The sequence below is a fragment of the Salmo salar genome, chromosome ssa09, assembly GCF_905237065.1.
Source record: "Salmo salar chromosome ssa09, Ssal_v3.1, whole genome shotgun sequence".
Classification (NCBI taxonomy): Eukaryota; Metazoa; Chordata; class Actinopteri; order Salmoniformes; family Salmonidae; genus Salmo; species Salmo salar.
The window spans coordinates 138,636,741-138,661,922 of record NC_059450.1 but is presented as its reverse complement, the minus strand read 5'-3'; the positions used below and the strand labels follow the sequence as shown (position 1 = coordinate 138,661,922).

The 25,182-nt window shown below is 43.1% G+C and overlaps 1 protein-coding gene across 1 annotated transcript in view; it reads left to right on the top strand.

Annotated features, from left to right (window-relative positions):
* Window positions 1-12,713: 12,713 nt before the first annotated feature.
* nlk2 (nemo-like kinase, type 2) overlaps window positions 12,714-25,182 on the top strand; it is a 96,846-nt gene continuing 84,377 nt past the window's right edge. The window contains exon 1 of the mRNA XM_014214972.2: window positions 12,714-14,345. Within this exon, the coding sequence (XP_014070447.1) occupies window positions 13,909-14,345 (437 nt within the window). The 5' untranslated portion in view covers window positions 12,714-13,908. The remainder of the gene's footprint in view (window positions 14,346-25,182) is intronic.

The window sequence follows — 25,182 nt, the reverse complement described above, 5'->3', positions numbered from 1 at the left end:
GAATATAGGAAACCTACTCCCCAGACACACAGAGAGAAAGAGAGAGAGAGAGAGAGAGAGAGAGAGAATATAGTAAACCTACTCCCCAGACACAGAGAGAGAGAGAATATAGTAAACCTACTCCCCAGACACAGAGAGAGAATATAGTAAACCTACTCCCCAGACACAGAGAGAGAGAATATAGTAAACCTACTCCCCAGACACAGAGAGAGAGAATATAGGAAACCTACTCCCCGGACACAGAGAGAGAGAATATAGTAAACCTACTCCCCAGACACAGAGAGAGAGAATATAGTAAACCTACTCCCCAGACACAGAAAGAGAGAGAATATAGTAAACCTACTCCCCAGACACAGAGAGAGACAGAATATATTAAACCTACTCCCCAGACAGAGAGAGAGAGAATATAGTAAACCTACTCCCCAGACAGAGAGAGAATATAGTAAACCTACTCCCCAGACAGAGAGAGAATATAGTAAACCTACTCCCCAGACACAGAGAGAGAGAATATATTAAACCTACTCCCCAGACACAGAGAGAGAGAATATAGTAAACCTACTCCCCAGACACAGAGAGAGAGAATATAGTAAACCTACTCCCCAGACAGAGAGAGAGAGAGAATATAGTAAACCTACTCCCCAGACACAGAGAGAGAGAATATAGTAAACCTACTCCCCAGACACAGAGAGAGAGATAAAAAAGTAAACCTACTCCCCAGACACAGAGAGAGAGAATATTTTAAACCTACTCCCCAGACACAGAGAGAGAGACTATAGTAAACCTACTCCCAGACACAGAGAGAGAGAGAATATAGTAAACCTACTCCCCAGACACAGAGAGAGAGAGAATATAGTAAACCTACTCCCCGGACACAGAGAGAGAGAGAGAATATAGTAAACCTACTCCCCAGACACACAGAGAGAGAGAGAATATAGGAAACCTACTCCCCAGACACACAGAGAGAAAGAGAGAGAGAGAGAGAGAGAGAGAATATAGTAAACCTACTCCCCAGACACAGAGAGAGAATATAGTAAACCTACTCCCCAGACACAGAGAGAGAGAATATAGTAAACCTACTCCCCAGACACAGAGAGAGCGAATATAGTAAACCTACTCCCCGGACACAGAGAGAGAGAATATAGTAAACCTACTCCCCAGACACAGAGAGAGAGAATATAGTAAACCCACTCCCCAGACACAGAGAGAGAGAGAGAATATAGTAAACCTACTCCCCAGACACAGAGAGAGACAGAATATATTAAACCTACTCCCCAGACACAGAGAGAGAATATAGTAAACCTACTCCCCAGACACAGGGAGAGAGAATATAGTAAACCTACTCCCCAGACACAGAGAGAGAGAATATAGTAAACCTACTCCCCAGACACAGAGAGTGAGAATATAGTAAACCTACTCCCCAGATACACACAGAGAGAGAGAGAGAGAATATAGTAAACCTACTCCCCAGACACAGAGAGAGAGAGAATATAGTAAACCTACTCCCCAGACACAGAGAGAGAGAGACTATAGTAAACCTAGTCCCCAGACACAGAGAGAGAGAATATAGTAAACCTACTCCCCAGACACAGAGAGAGAGAATATAGTAAACCTACTCCCCAGACACAGAGAGAGACAGAATATATTAAACCTACTCCCCAGACAGAGAGAGAGAGAATATAGTAAACCTACTCCCCAGACAGAGAGAGAATATAGTAAACCTACTCCCCAGACAGAGAGAGAATATAGTAAACCTACTCCCCAGACACAGAGAGAGAGAATATATTAAACCTACTCCCCAGACACAGAGAGAGAGAATATAGTAAACCTACTCCCCAGACACAGAGAGAGAGAATATAGTAAACCTACTCCCCAGACACAGAGAGAGAGAATATAGTAAACCTACTCCCCAGACAGAGAGAGAGAGAATATAGTAAACCTACTCCCCAGACACAGAGAGAGAGAATATAGTAAACCTACTCCCCAGACACAGAGAGAGAGAAATATAGTAAACCTACTCCCCAGACACAGAGAGAGAGAATATTTTAAACCTACTCCCCAGACACAGAGAGAGAGACTATAGTAAACCTACTCCCCAGACACAGAGAGAGAGAGAATATAGTAAACCTACTCCCCAGACACAGAGAGAGAGAGAATATAGTAAACCTACTCCCCGGACACAGAGAGAGAGAGAGAATATAGTAAACCTACTCCCCAGACACACAGAGAGAGAGAGAGAATATAGGAAACCTACTCCCCAGACACAAGAGAGAGAGAGAGAGAGAGAGAGAGAATATAGTAAACCTACTCCCCAGACACAGAGAGAGAAATATAGTAAACCTACTCCCCAGACACAGAGAGAGAGAATATAGTAAACCTACTCCCCAGACACAGAGAGAGCGAATATAGTAAACCTACTCCCCGGACACAGAGAGAGAGAATATAGTAAACCTACTCCCCAGACACACAGAGAGAGAGAATATAGTAAACCTACTCCCCAGACACAGAGAGAGAGAGAGAATATAGTAAACCTACTCCCCAGACACAGAGAGAGACAGAATATATTAAACCTACTCCCCAGACACAGAGAGAGAATATAGTAAACCTACTCCCCAGACACAGAGAGAGAGAATATAGTAAACCTACTCCCCAGACACAGAGAGAGAGAATATAGTAAACCTACTCCCCAGACACAGAGAGAGAGAGAGAGAATATAGTAAACCTACTCCCCAGACACAGAGAGTGAGAATATAGTAAACCTACTCCCCAGATACACACAGAGAGAGAGAGAGAATATAGTAAACCTACTCCCCAGACACAGAGAGAGAGAGAATATAGTAAACCTACTCCCCAGACACAGAGAGAGAGAGACTATAGTAAACCTAGTCCCCAGACACAGAGAGAGAGAATATAGTAAACCTACTCCCCAGACACAGAGAGAGAGAATATAGTAAACCTACTCCCCAGACACAGAGAGAGAGAATATAGTAAACCCACTCCCCAGACACAGAGAGAGAGAGAGAATATAGTAAACCTACTCCCCAGACACAGAGAGAGACAGAATATATTAAACCTACTCCCCAGACACAGAGAGAGAATATAGTAAACCTACTCCCCAGACACAGAGAGAGAGAATATAGTAAACCTACTCCCCAGACACAGAGAGTGAGAATATAGTAAACCTACTCCCCAGATACACACAGAGAGAGAGAGAGAGAATATAGTAAACCTACTCCCCAGACACAGAGAGAGAGAGAATATAGTAAACCTACTCCCCAGACACAGAGAGAGAGAGACTATAGTAAACCTAGTCCCCAGACACAGAGAGAGAGAATATAGTAAACCTACTCCCCAGACACAGAGAGAGAGAATATAGTAAACCTACTCCCCAGACACAGAGAGAGAGAGAATATAGTAAACCTACTCCCCAGACACACAGAGAGAGAGAATATAGTAAACCTACTCCCCAGACACACAGAGAGAGAGAATATATTAAACCTACTCCCCAGACACATAGAGAGAGAATATAGTAAACCTACTCCCCAGACACAGAGAGAGAGACTATAGTAAACCTACTCCCCAGACACAGAGAGAGAGAATATAGTAAACCTACTCCCCAGACACAGAGAGAGAGACTATAGTAAACCTACAAGAAAAACACAGAGAGAGAGAGAATATAGTAAACCTACTCCCCAGACACACAGAGAGAGAGAATATAGTAAACCTACTCCCCAGACAAAGAGAGAGAGAATATAGTAAACCTACTCCCCAGACACAGAGAGAGAGAGAATATAGTAAACCTACTACCCGGACACAGAGAGAGAGAGAGAATATAGTAAACCTACTCCCCAGACACAGAGAGAGAGAGAAATAGTAAACCTACTCCCCAGACACACAGAGAGATAGAGAATATAGTAAACCTACTCCCCAGACACAGAGAGAGAGACTATAGTAAACCTACACCCCAGAAAACACAGAGAGAGAGAGAATATAGTAAACCTACTCCCCAGACACACAGAGAGGGAGAGAGAATATAGTAAACCTACTCCCCAGACACACAGAGAGAGAGAGAATATAGTAAACCTACTCCCCAGACACACAGAGAGAGAGAGAATATAGTAAACCTACTCCCCAGACACACAGAGAGATAGAGAATATAGTAAACCTACTCCCCAGACACACAGAGAGATAGAGAATATAGTAAACCTACTCCCCAGACACACAGAGAGAGAGAGAGAATATAGTAAACCTACTCCCCAGACACACAGAGAGAGAGAGAATATAGTAAACCTACTCCCCAGACACACAGAGAGAGAGAGAATATAGGAAACCTACTCCCCAGACACACAGAGAGAGAGAGAGAGAGAGGACATAGTAAACCTGCTCCCCAGACACAGAGAGAGAGAATATAGTAAACCTACTCCCCAGACACAGAGAGAGAGACTATAGTAAACCTACTCCCCAGACACAGAGAGAGAGAATATAGTAAACCTACTCCCCAGACACAGAGAGAGAGACTATAGTAAACCTACAAGAAAAACACAGAGAGAGAGAGAATATAGTAAACCTACTCCCCAGACACAGAGAGAGAGAGAATATAGTAAACCTCCTCCCCAGACACAGAGAGAGAGAGAGAATATAGTAAACCTACTCCCCAGACACAGAGAGAGAGAATATAGTAAACCTACTCCCCAGACACACAGAGAGAGAGAATATAGTAAACCTACTCCCCAGACACAGAGAGAGAGAGAGAGAGAGAGAGAGAGAGAGAATATAGTAAACCTACTCCCCAGACACAGAGAGAGAGAGAATATAGTAAACCTACTCCCCAGACACAGAGAGAGAGAATATAGTAAACCTACTCCCCAGACACAGAGAGAGAGAATATAGGAAACCTACTCCCCAGATACAGAGAGAGAGAGAGAGAGAGAGAATATAGTAAACCTACTCCCCAGACACAGACAGAGAGACTATAGGAAACCTACTCCCCAGACACAGAGAGAGAGAATATAGTAAACCTACTCCCCAGACACAGAGAGAGAGAGAATATAGTAAACCTACTCCTCAGACACAGAGAGAGACAGAATATATTAAACCTACTCCCCAGACAGAGAGAGAATATAGTAAACCTACTCCCCAGACACAGGGAGAGAGAATATAGTAAACCTACTCCCCAGACACAGGGAGAGAGAATATAGTAAACCTACTCCCCAGACACAGAGAGTGAGAATATAGTAAACCTACTCCCCAGACACAGAGAGAGAGAGAGAGAGAGAGAGAGAGAGATTATAGTAAACCTACTCCCCAGACACAGAGAGAGAGAGAACATAGTAAACCTACTCCCCAGACACAGAGAGAGAGAATATAGTAAACCTACTCCCCAGACACACAGAGAGAGAGAATATAGTAAACCTACTCCCCAGACACATAGAGAGAGAATATAGTAAACCTACTCCCCAGACACAGAGAGAGAGACTATAGTAAACCTACTCCCCAGACACACAGAGAGAGAGAGAATATAGTAAACCTACTCCCCAGACACACAGAGAGAGAGAATATAGTAAACCTACTCCCCAGACACACAGAGAGAGAGAGAATATAGTAAACCTACTCCCCAGACACACAGAGAGATAGAGAATATAGTAAACCTACTCCCCAGACACACAGAGAGAGAGAGAATATAGTAAACCTACTCCCCAGACACAGAGAGAGAGAGAGAATATAGTATACCTACTCCCCAGAAACACAGAGAGAGAGAGAATATAGTAAACCTACTCCCCAGACACACAGAGAGAGAGAGAATATAGGAAACCTACTCCCCAGACACACAGAGAGAGAGAGAATATAGGAAACCTACTCCCCAGACACACAGAGAGAAAGAGAGAGAGAGAGAGGACATAGTAAACCTGCTCCCCAGACACAGAGAGAGAGAATATAGTAAACCTACTCCCCAGACACAGAGAGAGAGACTATAGTAAACCTACTCCCCAGACACAGAGAGAGAGAATATAGTAAACCTACTCCCCAGACACAGAGAGAGAGACTATAGTAAACCTACAAGAAAAACACAGAGAGAGAGAGAATATAGTAAACCTACTCCCCAGACACAGAGAGAGAGAGAATATAGTAAACCTACTCCCCAGACACACAGAGAGAGAGAGAATATAGTAAACCTACTCCCCAGACACACAGAGAGAGAGAGAATATAGTAAACCTACTCCCCAGACATACAGAGAGAAAGAGAGAGAGAGAGAGAGAGAGAGAGAGAGAGGATATAGTATACCTGCTCCCCAGACACAGAGAGAGAGAATATAGTAAACCTACTCCCCAGACACAGAGAGAGAGAGAATATAGTAAACCTACTCCCCAGACACAGAGAGTGAGAATATAGTAAACCTGCTCCCCAGACACAGAGAGAGAGAATATAGTAAACCTACTCCCCAGACACAGAGAGAGAGAATATAGTAAACCTACTCCCCAGACAGAGAGAGAGAGAAAATATAGTTAACCTACTCCCCAGACACAGAGAGAGAGAGAATATAGTAAACCTACTCCCCAGACACAGAGAGAGAGAATATAGTAAACCTACTCCCCAGACAGAGAGAGAGAAAATATAGTAAACCTACTCCCCAGACACACAGAGAGAGAGAGAGAGAGAGAATATAGTAAACCTACTCCCCAGACACAGAGAGAGACAGAATATAGTAAACCTACTCCCCAGACACAGAGAGAGAGAATATAGTAAACCTACTCCCCAGACACACAGAGAGAGAGAATATAGTAAACCTACTCCCCAGACACAGAGAGAGAGAATATAGTAAACCTACTCCCCAGACACAGAGAGAGAGAGAATATAGTAAACCTACTCCCCAGACACAGAGAGAGAGAGAGAGAGAGAATATAGTAAACCTACTCCCCAGACACAGAGAGAGAATATAGTAAACCTACTCCCCAGACACAGAGAGAGAGAATATAGTAAACCTACTCCCCAGACACAGAGAGAGAGAATATAGGAAACCTACTCCCCGGACACAGAGAGAGAGAATATAGTAAACCTACTCCCCAGACACAGAGAGAGAGAATGTAGTAAACCTACTCCCCAGACACAGAGAGAGAGAGAGAGAGAGAATATAGTAAACCTACTCCCCAGACACAGACAGAGAGAGACTATAGTAAACCTACTCCCCAGACACAGAGAGAGAGAGAAATATAGTAAACCTACTCCCCAGACACAGAGAGAGAGAGAGAATATAGTAAACCTACTCCTCAGACACAGAGAGAGACAGAATATATTAAACCTACTCCCCAGACAGAGAGAGAATATAGTAAACCTACTCCCCAGACACAGGGAGAGAGAATATAGTAAACCTACTCCCCAGACACAGAGAGAGAGAATATAGTAAACCTACTCCCCAGACACAGAGAGAGAGAATATAGTAAACCTACTCCCCAGACACAGAGAGAGAGAATATAGTAAACCTACTCCCCAGACACAGAGAGAGAGAGAGAGAGAGAGATTATAGTAAACCTACTCCCCAGACACAGAGAGAGAGAATATAGTAAACCTACTCCCCAGACACAGAGAGAGAGAGAATATAGTAAACCTACTCCCCAGACACATAGAGAGAGAATATAGTAAACCTACTCCCCGGACACAGAGAGAGAGAGAGAATATAGTAAACCTACTCCCCAGACACAGAGAGAGAGAGAAAAAAGTAAACCTACTCCCCAGACACAGAGAGAGAGACTATAGTAAACCTACAAGAAAAACACAGAGAGAGAGAGAATATAGTAAACCTACTCCCCAGACACACAGAGAGAGAGAGAATATAGTAAACCTACTCCCCAGACACACAGAGAGAGAGAATATAGTAAACCTACTCCCCAGACACAGAGAGAGAGAGAGAATATAGTAAACCTACTCCCCAGACACACAGAGAGAGAGAGAATATAGTAAACCTACTCCCCAGACACACAGAGAGAGAGAGAATATAGTAAACCTACTCCCCAGACATACAGAGAGAAAAAAGAGAGAGAGGATATAGTATACCTGCTCCCCAGACACAGAGAGAGAGAATATAGTAAACCTACTCCCCAGACACAGAGAGAGAGAGAATATAGTAAACCTACTCCCCAGACACAGAGAGTGAGAATATAGTAAACCTACTCCCCAGACACAGAGAGAGAGAATATAGTAAACCTACTCCCCAGACACAGAGAGAGAGAGAATATAGTAAACCTACTCCCCAGACACAGAGAGAGAGAGAATATAGTAAACCTACTCCCCAGACACAGAGAGAGAGAGAATATAGTAAACCTACTCCCCAGACACAGAGAGAGAGAGAATATAGTAAACCTACTCCCCAGACACAGAGAGAGAGAGAATATAGTAAACCTACTCCCCAGACACAGAGAGAGAGAATATAGTAAACCTACTCCCCAGACACAGAGAGAGAGAATATAGTAAACCTACTCCCCAGACAGAGAGAGAGAGAAATATAGTCAACCTACTCCCCAGACACAGAGAGAGAGAGAATATAGTAAACCTACTCCCCATACACAGAGAGAGAGAGACTATAGTAAACCTACTCCCCAGACACAGAGAGAGAGAATATAGTAAACCTACTCCCCAGACACAGAGAGAGAGAATATAGTAAACCTACTCCCCAGACACAGAGAGAGAGAATATAGTAAACCTACTCCCCAGACACAGAGAGAGAGAGAATATAGTAAACCTACTCCCCAGACACATAGAGAGAGAATATAGTAGACCTACTCCCCAGACACAGAGAGAGAGAGACTATAGTAAACCTACTCCCCAGACACAGAGAGAGAGAATATAGTAAACCTACTCCCCAGACACAAGAGAGAGAGAATATAGTAAACCTACTCCCCATACACAGAGAGAGAGAGACTATAGTAAACCTACTCCCCAGACACAGAGAGAGAGAATATAGTAAACCTACTCCCCAGACACATAGAGAGAGAATATAGTAGACCTACTCCCCAGACACAGAGAGAGAGAATATAGTAAACCTACTCCCCAGACACAGAGAGAGAGAGAATATAGTAAACCTACTCCCCAGACACATAGAGAGAGACTATAGTAAACCTACTCCCCAGACACACAGAGAGAGAATATAGTAAACCTACTCCCCAGACACAGAGAGAGAGAGAGAATATAGTAAACCTACTCCCCAGACACAGAGAGAGAGAGAGAATATAGTCAACCTACTCCCCAGACAGAGAGAGAGAGAATATAGTCAACCTACTCCCCAGACAGAGAGAGAGAGAGAATATAGTAAACCTACTCCCCAGACACAGAGAGAGAGAATATAGTAAACCTACTCCCCAGACACAGAGAGAGAGAATATAGTAAACCTACTCCCCAGACACAGAGAGAGAGAGAATATAGTCAACCTACTCCCCAGACAGAGAGAGAGAGAATATAGTCAACCTACTCCCCAGACAGAGAGAGAGAGAGAATATAGTAAACCTACTCCCCAGACACAGAGAGAGAGAATATAGTAAACCTACTCCCCAGACACACAGAGAGAGAGAGAGACTATAGTAAACCTACTCCCCAGACACAGAGAGAGAGAATATAGTAAACCTACTCCCCAGACACAGAGAGAGAGAATATATTAAACCTACTCCCCAGATACAGAGAGAGAGAGAGAGAGAGAGAGAGAGAGACTATAGTAAACCTACTCCCCAGACACAGAGAGAGAGAATATAGTAAACCTACTCCCCAGACACAGACACAGAGAGAGAGAGAGAGAGAGACTATAGTAAACCTACTCCCCAGACACAGAGAGCGAGAGAGAGAGACTATAGTAAACCTACTCCCCAGACACAGAGAGAGAGATAATATAGTAAACCTACTCCCCAGACACAGAGAGAGAGAATATAGTAAACCTACTCCCCAGACACAGAGAGAGAGAATATAGTAAACCTACTCCCCAGACACAGAGAGAGAGAGAATATAGTAAACCTACTCCCCAGACACAGAGAGAGAGAATATAGTAAACCTACTCCCCAGACACAGAGAGTGAGAATATAGTAAACCTACTCCCCAGACACAGAGAGAGAGAATATAGTAAACCTACTCCCCAGACACAGAGAGAGAGAATATAGTAAACCTACTCCCCAGACACACAGAGAGAGAGAATATAGTAAACCTACTCCCCAGACACAGAGAGAGAGAGAGAATATAGTAAACCTACTCCCCAGACACAGAGAGAGAGAGAGAATATAGTCAACCTACTCCCCAGACAGAGAGAGAGAGAATATAGTCAACCTACTCCCCAGACAGAGAGAGAGAGAGAATATAGTAAACCTACTCCCCAGACACAGAGAGAGAGAATATAGTAAACCTACTCCCCAGACACAGAGAGAGAGAATATAGTAAACCTACTCCCCAGACACAGAGAGAGAGAATATAGTCAACCTACTCCCCAGACACAGAGAGAGAGAATATAGTCAACCTACTCCCCAGACACAGAGAGAGAGAGAATATAGTAAACCTACTCCCCCAGACACAGAGAGAGAGAATATAGTAAACCTACTCCCCAGACACAAGAGAGAGAGAGACTATAGTAAACCTACTCCCCAGACACAGAGAGAGAGAATATAGTAAACCTACTCCCCAGACACAGAGAGAGAGACTATAGTAAACCTACTCCCCAGACACAGAGAGAGAGAATATAGTAAACCTACTCCCTAGACACAGAGAGAGAGAATATATTAAACCTACTCCCCAGATACAGAGAGAGAGAGAGAGAGAGAGAGAGAGAGAGAGACTATAGTAAACCTACTCCCCAGACACAGAGAGAGAGAATATAGTAAACCTACTCCCCAGACAGACACAGAGAGAGAGAGAGAGAGAGACTATAGTAAACCTACTCCCCAGACACAGAGAGAGAGAGAGACTATAGTAAACCTACTCCCCAGACACAGAGAGAGAGATAATATAGTAAACCTACTCCCCAGACACAGAGAGAGAGAATATAGTAAACCTACTCCCCAGACACAGAGAGAGAGAGACTATAGTAAACCTACTCCCCAGACACACAGAGAGAGAGAATATAGTAAACCTACTCCCCAGACACACAGAGAGAGAGAATATAGTAAACCTACTCCCCAGACACAGAGAGAGAGAGAATATAGTAAACCTACTCCCCAGACACACAGAGAGAGAGAGAGAGAGACTATAGTAAACCTACTCCCCAGACACAGAGAGAGAGAGAGAGAATATAGTAAACCTACTCCCCAGACACAGAGAGAGAGAGACTATAGTAAACCTACTCCCCAGACACAGAGAGACAGAGAGACTATAGTAAACCTACTCCCCAGACACAGAGAGAGAGAATATAGTAAACCTACTCCAAAGACAGAGAGAGAGACTATAGTAAACCTACTCCCCAGACACAGAGAGAGAGAATATAGTAAACCTACTCCCCAGACACAGAGAGAGAGAGATTATAGTAAACCTACTCCCCAGACACAGAGAGAGAGAGAATATAGTAAACCTACTCCCCAGACACAGAGAGAGAGAGAATATAGTAAACCTACTCCCCAGACACAGAGAGAGAGAGACTATAGTAAACCTACTCCCCAGACACACAGAGAGAGAGAATATAGTAAACCTACTCCCCAGACACACAGAGAGAGAGAATATAGTAAACCTACTCCCCAGACACAGAGAGAGAGAGAATATAGTAAACCTACTCCCCAGACACACAGAGAGAGAGAGAGAGAGAGACAGACTATAGTAAACCTACTCCCCAGACACAGAGAGAGAGAGAGAGAGAATATAGTAAACCTACTCCCCAGACACAGAGAGAGAGAGACTATAGTAAACCTACTCCCCAGACACAGAGAGACAGAGAGACTATAGTAAACCTACTCCCCAGACACAGAGAGAGAGAATATAGTAAACCTACTCCAAAGACAGAGAGAGAGACTATAGTAAACCTACTCCCCAGACACAGAGAGAGAGAATATAGTAAACCTACTCCCCAGACACAGAGAGAGAGAGATTATAGTAAACCTACTCCCCAGACACAGAGAGAGAGAGAATATAGTAAACCTACTCCCCAGACACAGAGAGAGAGAGAATATAGTAAACCTACTCCCCAGACACACAGAGAGATTATAGTTATAGCCATGGGAAGTAGTTTGGTGGTAGTGGTGCTGCGATTTGTATTTATTTATTGATAATGTTGTATCAGGGGGAGTCATGGACAAATGTGTTTTGTGTGACTGTCATTTTGTCGTGTAATACTGTTAGTAAGTCTATAATCACAACAAATAGGCTACGAAATAATGAATGATTTTTTGTGGAGTATACATAGATAGCATAGCTAGGCTACTGAATGCCCTTTTCATAGCCCTTGCGATATATGAAGAGACGTAAGGAGTTATTGGTTACATCCCATGTCTATCACTGTGCGTTATAGGGGACGTTCGTGTTGAGAGGATAATGATTGGGTCGCGCTCCTCGCGTAATCTCTGTGAGCAACTGGAGCTCGTGTTCTCCATTCGGGTTCAACTGTTCCATTCATATTTCACTGCGACCTACAAGTCTAGATCTCCACAATGGCGATAGTTTCTAGTGTCACAGGCTTTGACTTGTGTGGTAATTCCTCGGTTGCTATCTGGATCCAACTGATTGGCTGAACAACATAAAAAACGCCAGACTCGTGTTTTGATTGGACATCCTTCCATCACCGACTGGTCGGGGACTCTGGCTGATCTTGTTTCTGCTTCGGTCCGGGCAGCACCATCCGGCTTGAGGGAGTCAACACTGGCAGCTTGTTTTCTAAATACAAGGGACTTTTTCATATTTTTAGTTTTTATTCATATTTTCCTTTAATGGCTGTATGTGTGTGCTGCGTAAGGAGATAGTGTGCGGAACAAACTGAACACACTGGATCCAATGGGGAAAAGAAGTTGACTGTGCTCTCGGAATAATTTGTTTTCCTCGTTCCAGGAAAAAAAGATAGCTAATTTTACCAACATGATTTGGATTTCTGGAGTGTGGGGTTACGGGAATTGTGACATCTGAGGGAGGACAACGGTCCATATCCCATTTCTACAAGACGGCTACATTGTATCACACCTCTCGTTCGCGTTCTCGCTTTGATTGGGTCTATTTGTTCTCGCAGTCTACTGCTACATAATATGGGAATTGTTGTTATATGCGGAACATTTGAAGTATCCCATACTGTTCTTGCAACGCCGAATACAAGTGGCTATCAAGCTAGCAACTGTAGCTTGACCTAAAAGCCGAATAACTTCTGCAAAGGCTGTGGGAACAACAGCGGTGGTGGACCAGACAATATGGAAAACTTGAGTACATTTGAAAGATGAATGCTGTGCTATTTCCCATGTGATACATATCGGTTTCTCTTTTCATATCAATTAGGGGAAATTGAGAGTTTCGTCAGTGGAGAGGGGGCCGCCACTTCCAACATGAGGGCGATCTAGGGCCGCGATCATTTATTTATTGTGGGGGGTACGGGTTATTTTCTGTCGCATTTTTATTGAAAATTTTTTACAAGGTGCACTGCATTTACATATTAATTATTGTTAGTTTAGTAGCGTATCTGTTGTCAGTGCATGCGGAAATAAATTCCATTACAATAAGTAGGTCAGATCCGTGTAATGATGAGGCTGTTAGGTAGAGTGAGGTTGCTCTCAGAATTATAGCTGACATGTTTATTTAATTCAAACCGTTTCAAGAGTTTTTGATTTCATGCATCGGGTCACAACCAAATGATCAGTTAAAAACCATCTGCCCAATCCCACAGCATATCTTCACCTGGGGTATTATTTCCTCGTAAAATAAACGGCCAATTTTACCCATATTTCCCTCCTTTTCCTTTCTTTTTGATTGTTATTGAGTGAATGGCTCTGTGCGGAACAACGGCAGCCAATGCCGCAAAAATGATGGCTGCATACAACGGTGGCGCCTCGGCAGTTGCTGGCCATCACCCGCACCATCACCACCAACTACCGCATCTCCCACCTCCCCATCTCCACCACCATCACCACCCGGGCCAACATCACTTGCAACACCCCGGCTCTGCCGCCGCTGTTCACCCTGTACAACAGCACGCTTCTACAGCTGCAGCGGTAATGTTGAACCCGAGCCAGCAGCAACCATACTTTCCCTCGCCAGCTCCTGGACAAGCCCCCGGTCCGGCAGCGGCTGCCGCACCTGCCCAAGTTCAAGCTGCGGCTGTCAAAGCTCACCACCACCATCAACACTCACACCACTTACAGCCGCAGCTGGACATAGAGCCCGACAGACCCATCGGCTATGGAGCTTTTGGGGTGGTCTGGTAAGTGTTACAAATATGTTTACCTCCCTGCTGGATTAGTCTAAGAATATGATGCCGTGCGCTCTCAATAAACTGGCCGTGTGCACGTGTACTGACCTTGTTTAGTAGGCTACAAAGTTAGATATGAATAAGTATGTAGGCCTATGTTGTGATTATGTCAGTAACAGTTAGTTATTCAACATTTTGGTTTCCCATGAGGTGGACGCACAGGCCAAAAATCTTCAGAAGTGAGACCTAACTCACCTCCCCTATCTCTGTCAATCCTCAAAACTGAGTTATCTTTATGTACTGTAGGAGTTTATGAAGCCTATTTATTTTCTAAAGTTGAGGTGCAAAATGTGAGTGAAGGTGGGGGGTTAAATGGCTTTTGATACACAGCTCTCTGCTCCAGGGATCTGTCCTGGGGGTAACATCCACAGACTCGATTTGGGATTAGGCTTTCATCTGTTTCTGGGCTCTCATCAAGGGGCCAGGGCTCTCAACCTGACCATGTTCAAGTGCCTTCGTTTTGGAAATAGATTAGTTGGCCTATATTACCACATTGTGCTCTTCACTTCTTTGAAGTACAGAGCACATGTGAATTCTGGTGGGCCTTGAAGTTGCTACCTGTGCAAAACATCGTTATTACTACAACAGTATTGCAGTAGCACTGTTATCACTCAGCAAATGTCCTGTGTGTCTCCGAACAGTCAGTGGTCAGTCAAACTCTACCTGCCTTTTTCTTTTCTCCCCTCTAAAAACAACCCATACACTTCCTTAAGCTACCCCTTCGGTATTTGCACATCTCAAGGGGCTATATAGGGTGATTCCATGCCAGTGGGAGTGGAAAATAATTTTGGGATCCCAGATTGTTCTGGCAATTCTCACATAAAAATGTTTGACATGCTTTAAATGTTTGAATAATGATGAGTGGCCATTTTAGGCCCTTTTTAGACCTATACGTGCCTCCTGTAAGACCTTATGACCCGTAAATCATACATGATACAGACAACGTCTTGGTGTCGTTATAGTCCTTATAGTGTCCTTTAACATATGGATCATGTCTAGATTCAAATACACATTTTCACATCAATTTATTAAACATTACAAATATTAATATGAATATCTCAAAACAACCATTTTTGATTTTGTTCATTTTAAAACCTATTGTTTGGAACAGTATACTCTACAAGTACATCACATTTCCAGAGTGGGCTCTGCCAATTCTGAAATTCTGATCAATGAGCACCACCAACACAGTGAATGGTAAATGTATTTAAAGGGAACTCTCTCTTCTGGTGATTTGCTGAATGTGCAATCCTAAGGGATGGTTGTGATTGGTTAATGATCTATAATGTCAATTTCTATCTATAAAATGGGTCATATCATTAAAAGTACCAGAGAACCCACTCTGGAAATTGTATGTGTTTTGAAGAGTATATTGTTCCAAATAATGTCTAAAAAAAAAAATAAGCAAAATCAAAAAGGGGAGTTTTCAGATACTCATGTTAATAGTCTTAATGTTGAATAATTGAATGTAAATGTGTATTTCAGAATCTAGACATAATCCATATGTTAGAGCAAACTATAATTATACCAAGATGTTGTCTGTCATGTATGGTTCACGGATCATAAGTTCTTACCGGAGGCATGTACACTGAGTGTACAAAACACCTTCCTAATATTGAGTTGAACCCCGTTTTGCCCTCAGAACAGCCTCAATTTGTTGGGGCATGGACTCTACAAGGTGTCAAGTGTTCCACAGGGATGCTGGCCCATGTTGACTCCAATACTTCCCACAGTTGTGTCAAGTTGGCTGGATGTCCTTTGGGTGGTGGACCATTCTTGATACATTCTTGAAACTGTTGAGCTTGAAAAACCCAGCAGCATTGTAGTTCTTGAGACACTCAAACCGGTGCGCCTGGCTCCTACTACCATACCCTGTTCAAAGGCACTTAAATATTTAGTCTTGCCCATTCACCCTCTGAATGGCACACATACACAATCCAAATTGTCTCAATGCTTTAAAATCCTTCTTTAACTTGTCTCATCCCCATCATCTACACTGATTGAAGTGGATTTAACTAGTGACATCAGTAAGGGATCATAGCTTTCACCTGGTCAGTCAATGTCATGGAAAGAACAGGCGTTCCTAATGTTTTGTACACTCAGTGTATATGTCTAAAGGGCCACTTTCATCATGATTTTAAAAATAAAATGTGTGGTAGAAATGTAAAAAGCAATTCAAACATCCTTCCTCCCAATTAAGTTTCTATGTGAGAATTGCCTGAATAATCTGAGATACCAAAAATCTTTTATTCTGGCATGGAATCGTCCTATAGGTATTTAAGCAATATGTTGTTGGCAACCTAGTCTTCCAATGGCCTTAGAGAACCTTTCACCCTATTGCTTACTCTCATCAGATCTGAAAACAATAAAGTGATAAAGGGACTGGGCATATACAGTGTCTCTGGCTGGGTTTATGTTTGGAGTCGCAGGGTGAGGATGTCTGCTTGTTGTATTCTTTTTGCTGCGCACACCATTGGTCAGGGTCACCATCTTCCTCCTTTTCCTGCTCCTCCTCTTCTGCGCATCCCCAGCAACACCAGACCCACCCCGCTACGACTGCCTCTGTAATCTTAGCCTGACCTTTCCTCAAAATCACTTCCTGTTGCTCATTGTCTGATTTTAATCTGCACCGCTGCTGCCCGCCTGGATATTTATAGCTCTGCACTCACTGAAGGCACAGAGGTTTTCAGGAGCTCGCCACTCCCTCCCAGAGACCCATCCAGCTGAGAGCTCTCTAGGCCTCTCGTTTGAAAAACAAACTTCCACTCAGACTCAGTCCAATGTGGTTTCAGTACTAAATATGAATCTTGAAAATACAGCTTCAGAATGAGGAGGGTGTTTTCAAAGCTTGGTGTGAGGTTTAGTTTGAACAGGCAAACGTCAGCAATTTAATGGTTTTCTATTGGTGAAATTCCAATTATTAATGAATCATTGCACTATGACAGTTTTCCAGCCAGGTGTTCAAGGAATGGTAGTGTTTATTTATGTTTTACTTGTCCTAAAAATCTATAGAAACTGACTATATAGGCTGCATGTGAGCAGACCAACACCAGCGCTGGTCTGGCAGGCACATGATCGGGGATATCCCGAAGCAGTGGTGGCTCCCTTCAACACCATGTTACAAGTCTGGCTCATGTTGTGGAGTTAGTTAAAGGCATAAATAACTGCATGGCTATCCATTCCAGACCCGTGCCAAAATACGGGGCAGGAAACCTGCAGAGGGGGGCTATTAGTTATCAGTGGACCATCTCTCTTGGAGTGCCCTCCAGTGCAGTAAGTGCTCAGCGATGCGTGCAGCTGTGATACGTGGAGTAAATTGGCTTTGCCCTGGCATAGAGAGCTTGTGTCATGTGCTCAACTGCATACAGTCCAGATGGAATTTGGCTTCTCAGGTTAAATTTTAATTCCTTTGGCTATCTCTCATTAACTGTACGCTTAAGCCAAGGGCTCTAAAACTAACAGCACATGGCAGTGCAGCTAATCTCTTCCTACGGGCAAGGAGGGTATTTTGTCTTGCATTGAGTGTTTATCCATTAGTTAGGTTATTCATGTCATGACTCATGCATGTTGCAAACTTCAAGTATTTTGGCCAAACATGATCATTACTTTCATGAATTCTAAAGTCATGAAAAGACTTATAGATGGTTTATAAATGTCATGGAAATATCAGTAATGAAAAACAATGATTCATATGGGCGGATGCAGAAATGAATTTAGAATAACAACGTAAAGGTCATCAGCAACACATGATGGAGAGTCAAATCTCTTTTCCAATAGTTGTCCAGTAGATTTGGAAGCAAAGAATCTTAGTTACATAATGGTTGGGAATGATTATTTGTGGTGGGTGATGGAGAGGTTATTGTAAAGTGGGGCCGGGCCGACTTCACGGAGATGATCGGTAAAATCTTTATTTAGAAATTAATTTTAAACTCATTCACTGCCTGTGTTCTTTTGACTCTAGAAAAGGGAGAACATTTTATTTGAAGAAAAAAATAATGTATTCATCCCTTTGGAAATCAAAATCCCAGTAGTTATCAACCACCTTTCTTTCACCCATCCTGTGTTTTCAGATCAGTGTACAAAAGGAGATTAGGATAGCAGCCTATACAACAACACCTGTTGAGAAGCTGGCTCCACTCTGATTACTTCTCTGTCTGCTCCAGGAGTGTACTGGACCCAGCTCATCTCTCCACTTCTCAACCAAACTTTACTCTAAAGACCTACGGGGATTTGTTGTTATCAAAGCCATTACAAAACCATACAATTTGCTTCTGTGAATAACACAGTTGTAAGGAGCATTAGACATTGGTAACCCGTAACATTTTGAATAAAATCATGTTTTTTGTGACTAAACAAAGGACAGTAGAGCTTTTAGAACATGTCTGTCTTCACATTTTGTGCAGGAGGTGCTGTTTGTTAGGAATGTCCTTTGTCGTTTCATTGCTTATTAAATCAAGAGACTGTTGTTTGGTTAGCAATGTTTCTGTAATGTTTCCTTTCGGTTACTGGCCCAACGCTCTAACCACTAGGCTACCTGCTGCCCCATGGGCCTTCCTGTGCCGTTTCAGAAAGTTGCAGGGAAATATCTAACCACTGATGCTTTGTGTTCATGTCTTATGATTAACTTGGGCAAATTTTATGAATTTTCGAATAAGTTCAATACATTTAGGTGACTTCCTACTAAGTTTAATACCTTTTGAATATTGTTGAATTCCATTTGAATGTCTGGATTCCGTGAATCAGTCCTTGTTCTCCACAATGCAGATTTTATAGGGCCCTATGTTTCCAAATGCATTTTGTGGCACACAACCTTATTTAGAATTGAGCATTTGTGGCACAAATCCCATTCAAGTTATGGGACCGATATTAGCATTTTTCGTGCATCATGTTCAAATCATGGGATTTGTGCCTCAAATGCTAAAACGTTAGCATTTGGAACAGTGCCATGGAAATAAAATCAAAGCATGGATTGCTGTCATACCTTGTCCATAGACTGCTTACAAGGTAAGGAAACCCATGTGTAATTTGGGTGAACTATCCCTTTAAGTAGTTGGTTTCCATGCTGGCAGCTGTGGTTTGATCCTTGTGTGGGATGTGTTTGTGTGGTCGCTGAGAGACGAGTGGGGTTTGAGGTGTTAAGAGTAGCCCCATCCACCTAATAGCCCTCTCACACACATGCATACCAATAAACCAGAAGGATTATATCCTTCTGGTTTATTGGTTGAAAAGAGGCTGGTTGTTCTCGTTTGCCCTCTACATGTTTGACCTGATCTTCTTTATTCCAGTAGTTTTTTTTTAAAGGGTCAAGAAGTGAGGAAACGTTCAGGTGTGTGTGTTTTCTCTTGCCTTACCCCGTGTCAGACTCATTGGCCTCTGTGACCTGCAGTGAGATGATGATCAAACACGGGTCAGATCACTCTCCCAGAAGTCTTTGCAGGGCAGGTGATATAGGTTTAACCTACAAACGCTGTTGAATGAGTTTAAGAGAAGCATTAGGAGGTGAATGACAATCAATGTAGGATTAAGGATGACATCAGTTCATTTAGCTGTTTAATTGTTAACCTTCAGGTACAATACCTGGGTAAATAAGAGACTTTAAGTATATCAAAATATTAGAACAACAAACGAATACATTGTTGGAAACCTTCTTACATCAACCTTTTAAGAGAAAGCTAGTCTTGCCTGCAGTTAGTTATTTCATAGTAAAAGCTACCTTATTCAGGACACACTGTGTAGCTAGTCTCTGACTGGGCTTCTGGTAATCCACACGTTATCCTACGTCGCTGATTCAAGGGCTGACATGAAGAGAGTGCTGCGTTTACGGTGACCTTTGACCTTCTGTTACTCACAATGAACCTTGCACAGCACACCACCATACCTGCAGCTCAGTATCAACTTTAAAGTTCACCAACACCGCATCATTTCAAAGGTTGTGTGTATCGTGTTGTGTCCTAGTCAAAAACAAAACACCCCTTTCCCCTTACAGATGACCTACGTTAGCCATTGACTTGCCAGCCTCATTCACTGTAATGTCTTTGTTTTTTGGGATAATTATGAAGCCTGTAGACTGGCTGCCTGAGGCTTTTAGTACCTTGAGCATGAAAGGCTCCCAGACAGCCTGTTCTCTCTACAGTAGCAGCAGCCGTGGCAGTCAGAAGCAGCTCTTACGAGGCCTGCGTTTGGCAGATGCACAGACTGAGAACAGCGGCGAGCGCAGGGCTTACCTTTTGAAGTACTGCTGGGGTGGATGGAGGGAAATACTGTTATGGATGTATGCTTGTTTAACCCTACAGTCACCTGCGGCTGGCAGCTTATCCCCGACCTCGTTGACCCTGTCCACAGCTCCATACTTCATAACAGCAATCAACATCTGTTTCAGAATGTTCCTCGTAGGGCAGAGGGGGTCCAGATTGCGGTGGTCATGTAACTAGGGGGTTTGGCTTCTATAAACAACATGCCGCTCAAATCAAATTTAAAAGAAACTCTCCATGTTTGCTTAGTTTAGCAGATCTTGGCTGAGAAACGGACGAAGAGAAAGAAGCCTCACAACAGAGAGAACACACTGTCTGATGTCAGTTGTTGTGTGAATGTTTTGTAATCGGAGCAATTGGTCGGCCCTAGATCGTATTGAAAAAAAAATGTCATTGTTGAGGATGAGGCAGAACTTAAATGACTGTTAAAATACTAAATCAGAGAGTCTCTAGCTTTGCTAAAGCAGGGATGACAAATACTTGACACAATGTCCCTCTCATCCTGGGAAAATTCACATGTTAATTAAAAACGCACTGCCAAAGACGACATCTTGATTTAAAGGCCTGGCACTTAACACATTCCTCATGTTTATTTTTAGCTTCTCTAGTAGTCACTGCATTTGATTGTGAGCACATTTCCCATCAGCCTCCTCAGGACTCCTATGCTGAGAATAGGGCTCTAGGGACTCATATTTACCTGCAAATCAACTGTTCTTACTGGTTTGTTACAGACGGGTCCTCCGTGCCCCATATGGCCCTCTTGTAGTCACTCTAGACTCTTCCACACATTAACCTGTCTTCACATACAGCAAGACGTACCACCTGTGGGAACCTCTGGTGACCAGCTGGTGTGACTCAGTGTTTGGTTGACACTTGTGGAATTGCCATGGAGGAGGGCCAGGAATGCCCACAACTAACGTGCCAGCTTAGCCCAGTGTGCTCTGTGATCCATGCATGCTAGAGCTAAAGTAATACTTATATCCCTGGATATTGGCCCACTGGACGGAGGGAGGGAGAGGTAGACTTTACTCATTACAGCATCCTGAGGAAATGTGGGAGATGGGCAGATAAGGCCATCAATTTAGAAGGCTATGAGGAACAGGAAGAGAGAAAAGGGGAGGGAGAGGGGAGCCTAGCGTATAACGGTGTCTTCACATATAGTCCTCTTTTAAAATAACCAATCAGTCCTCTTTAAAGTGAACTCTGGGGTGAAAAAAAAGCCAAATAACTCGGCTCTCTTTGTATTCACACTACCCTTTCCTTTGAATGAGGACTCATCTCTTTTGCCAGTTCACTTTAAGAAAATGTTGGCCAAGTCATACCATTTAGAAAGCTAGTAGATTGTATTTACTTAAGATAATACATAATTATAATCCAAATATAATATTGACATGTAAATAGTACTTGTAACAGGATAAATAGCAGAAGAAAAATTGCAGATTGAATAATGCTATAATTGAAAAGTACTCTCAATGTAGGCTATTACACCTTTAAGAGCTTGCATTAATTTTGTACCCCTATGATGTGATTCTCACCAAATATGTTGTCGTTTTCTCACATTATTTAAACCCCACAATCAAATAAATAGCCGATGAAGCTCCTTCGTAGCCTATAGATCACATGTCGCAAACAAATAATCAAAACATTGTGTCAGTACAAACCTTTTTTGAAATTTCTGTGCATCCTTGACAGTCGCTACTCAATGTCCAAAAACAGCACATGTTTTTTATGCCAACCTGCCTGCGCATCTTCCCTCGTTTGTGGCACCAATGCTAAGGGTTATGGCAAGGAAACAGTGTTGCAGTAGGCTAGTGTGTGGTGCTGGAATAATGGCAAGCGATCCTGGAGAGCTTTGTGTTCACGTAGCACTAAAAGGTAATCGGACTACGGACATCAAGCAAATCAACCTCAGACCACCTCTTCGGGAGGCCTCAGTTCGGTTTGCTTCAGGGGCTGTGTTGAGCAGTCTGAGTTCCTTTTGGGGTGTTCACACTGCACAAAAAATTAAGCCAACCGCACAAAGTTCACAGAAATTGTCTGAAAGCACCTTAAATTACCAAAACTTTCTAACCCCCTTTTCCATAAACACACACACACTGCACATGTTTTTTTCCTGTCCTCTCAGAGCAGAGAGGGGAGTTGTCTATGAAGATAAAGATGTTTGCAGGCATTCTCAGTAGAACCTCCCCCTAGACCCCTGCGTGACAGCGTTTGATTGCATCTCTGACAGGGAGCAGGAAAACCATGTGTTGTCGTCCTCCATTACTGTTCCCGCTTCTACCACTACAGTCCCTCCCGGGGCGGCACGGACCAATTTTTTTTAAAGCATTATCTGGCTCCATAAGTGGCTCAATACAGGAGACGGTGCAAATAGTCATTAATTTAACAGTGTTTTAAAAAAATAAGTATTGAATCTGAATGAAGCTCTAAACAATTCTGCTCAATTCTCTGTAGCAATAGGCCACGTTAGCTAGTGTTTGTCAATTGAGACCAACTGGCAGTTAATAATGTCCACTGTGCTACTAGTGAAGGTCTATTATTCTTGAAGTGCCAGTTGGGCAATACTTCCTGCATATGAGTTGTGTGCTCATTGAACTTTGTTTCTTTTATGGATTTTGTCTTGTTGCTTTTTGTTCTGTCTGTATGCTACGTCTTGCTTGTCCTATGTTGCTCTGCGTGTGCTCACTGCTCATTGATTGTCTGTATTGTAATTGTTTTTAATAACCTGCCCAGGGACTGTGGTTGAAAATTAGCCGGCTGGCTAAAACCGGCACTTTTACTGAAACGTTGATTAATGTGCACTGTCCCTGTAAAAATAAAATAAAAAACTCAAAAATAGCTTTTTATTGACACATTGAAAGAAGAATGGGTAACACTTGGGCTTGAAGTTTTTATTATAACTGTGCAGTAACATTGTAGTATTAACATATTGTTATACAGAACTTTAGTAATTGCATTTTTGTTACAACAGGAACAGTGACTGCTACTTATACCATTTGCATAACTAAAATTACTGTAGCTTATGTTGCGATAACGGTCAAAAAATCACTAGCATAACATTTGCTAATAATATGGTACTTTAAAATGCATTTAATAACTGGTGTTTCCAATAATTTGTGTGACAAATTCTATGTTCAGTTGTCAAAGTAAATTAATTCTAATTGTATTGCTTTATGTGATTTAAAGTTGAATTTTCCTACTTTAAATTGCGTGTTGAAACTAATGGTGATGCAGTAAAGTGCATGTGGATATTTCAGAGGAAGGCCACAAATCAAGGAGGGGGAGTTTCTCCTAGCCTGAATGGCCTAGACCAATCAGAACTGTGGATATCAGAGAATCGTGTCCTTTGAGAATCTATTCTTTGTGTTTTGGCAGCATGGCAGGATGGTCCCAAAACCAGGGGCCCATGTTCAAAACAAGTGAATTTCACTTTAACATGTTATCCCCAGTGTAGTACTCAGTGCATCTTTCCCACCCAGAAAATAAAATAAGTCAATCAGTATTCCAGACTAATCCTGAACCCTTTCCTCTACTGTTGATAAACCATGAGGAACCATCCAATGGTTTGATGTAGTTTCCTTTCACCTAATCTGCAAGGTAGTGTCCTCAACAGCCAGAGGTTGTGACACCCATGCAGCAGATGGCTAGCATTTACCGTGACTTGTTTTCCGTAGAGTGGGAAAGCTGTTTTTCTGGGTGGCTAGCCTGAGATGTAAGGGCTGGCTTGGCTTGTGGGGTGGTAAGGGGGGGACCTTGGGTGTGTCTGTGCTGCTGTAGGCCGTGCTATCTGTGTGTAACACCTTCCTCTTGGCACAGTCCAGGCTGCCACTCACCACCACCTGCTGACGTCAAGTAAAGGGCTGCCCTGGAGAGATCACACAGTGAACTGCATGGACCGGTATCTCGCTCTCAATTAGCCCGGCTAACTTTCAGTTAGTGTGTGTGTGTTCCCTCCAGAGCTTCTTCAACCAGGTTTTTGCTGACTCGGGGTCTCTGCAACTAACACACTAATCAATCATGTCCTTCAGAGCAGCAGCTGCACTGGATGTAATGGTTCCTTTTCTGCCATTTAATGTTGATTTTGTTTTCCTTGTATTGGGCATAGTTTTTCTCGTGGCTGCTACCTAGTTTCCTTCAGTATTACTGACAAGCTTATGTCCTTCCTAGCCAGCCAAGCACATCCCTCTCCCAATCATCCTCCTTTGTTAGGCGGCAACCATATGGTTGGCTCCCTGATCCTATTTGAAAGGGTTTACCATGGGGGGTAGTGTGTGTGTGTGTGTGTGTGTGTGTGTGTAGCTGGCTGAGAGGGCTGCTCTCTGCTAATGCCCCAGGCCTGCCCTTCTGCCCCTGGCTGTACTGAGCTACAGCAACCTCTTCACCTCATAGGGCCTCGGCTGGTTGAGCCCCATTGGCCCTTGCTAGCTAGAAAGCAGGACTGACACATCCAGCTTTTTAAACTCTATTCCCACCACAATACCATGCAGTACAGTTAATGGGGCCTCTTATTCCTACAGGACCAAGAGCCTCTTCTATGT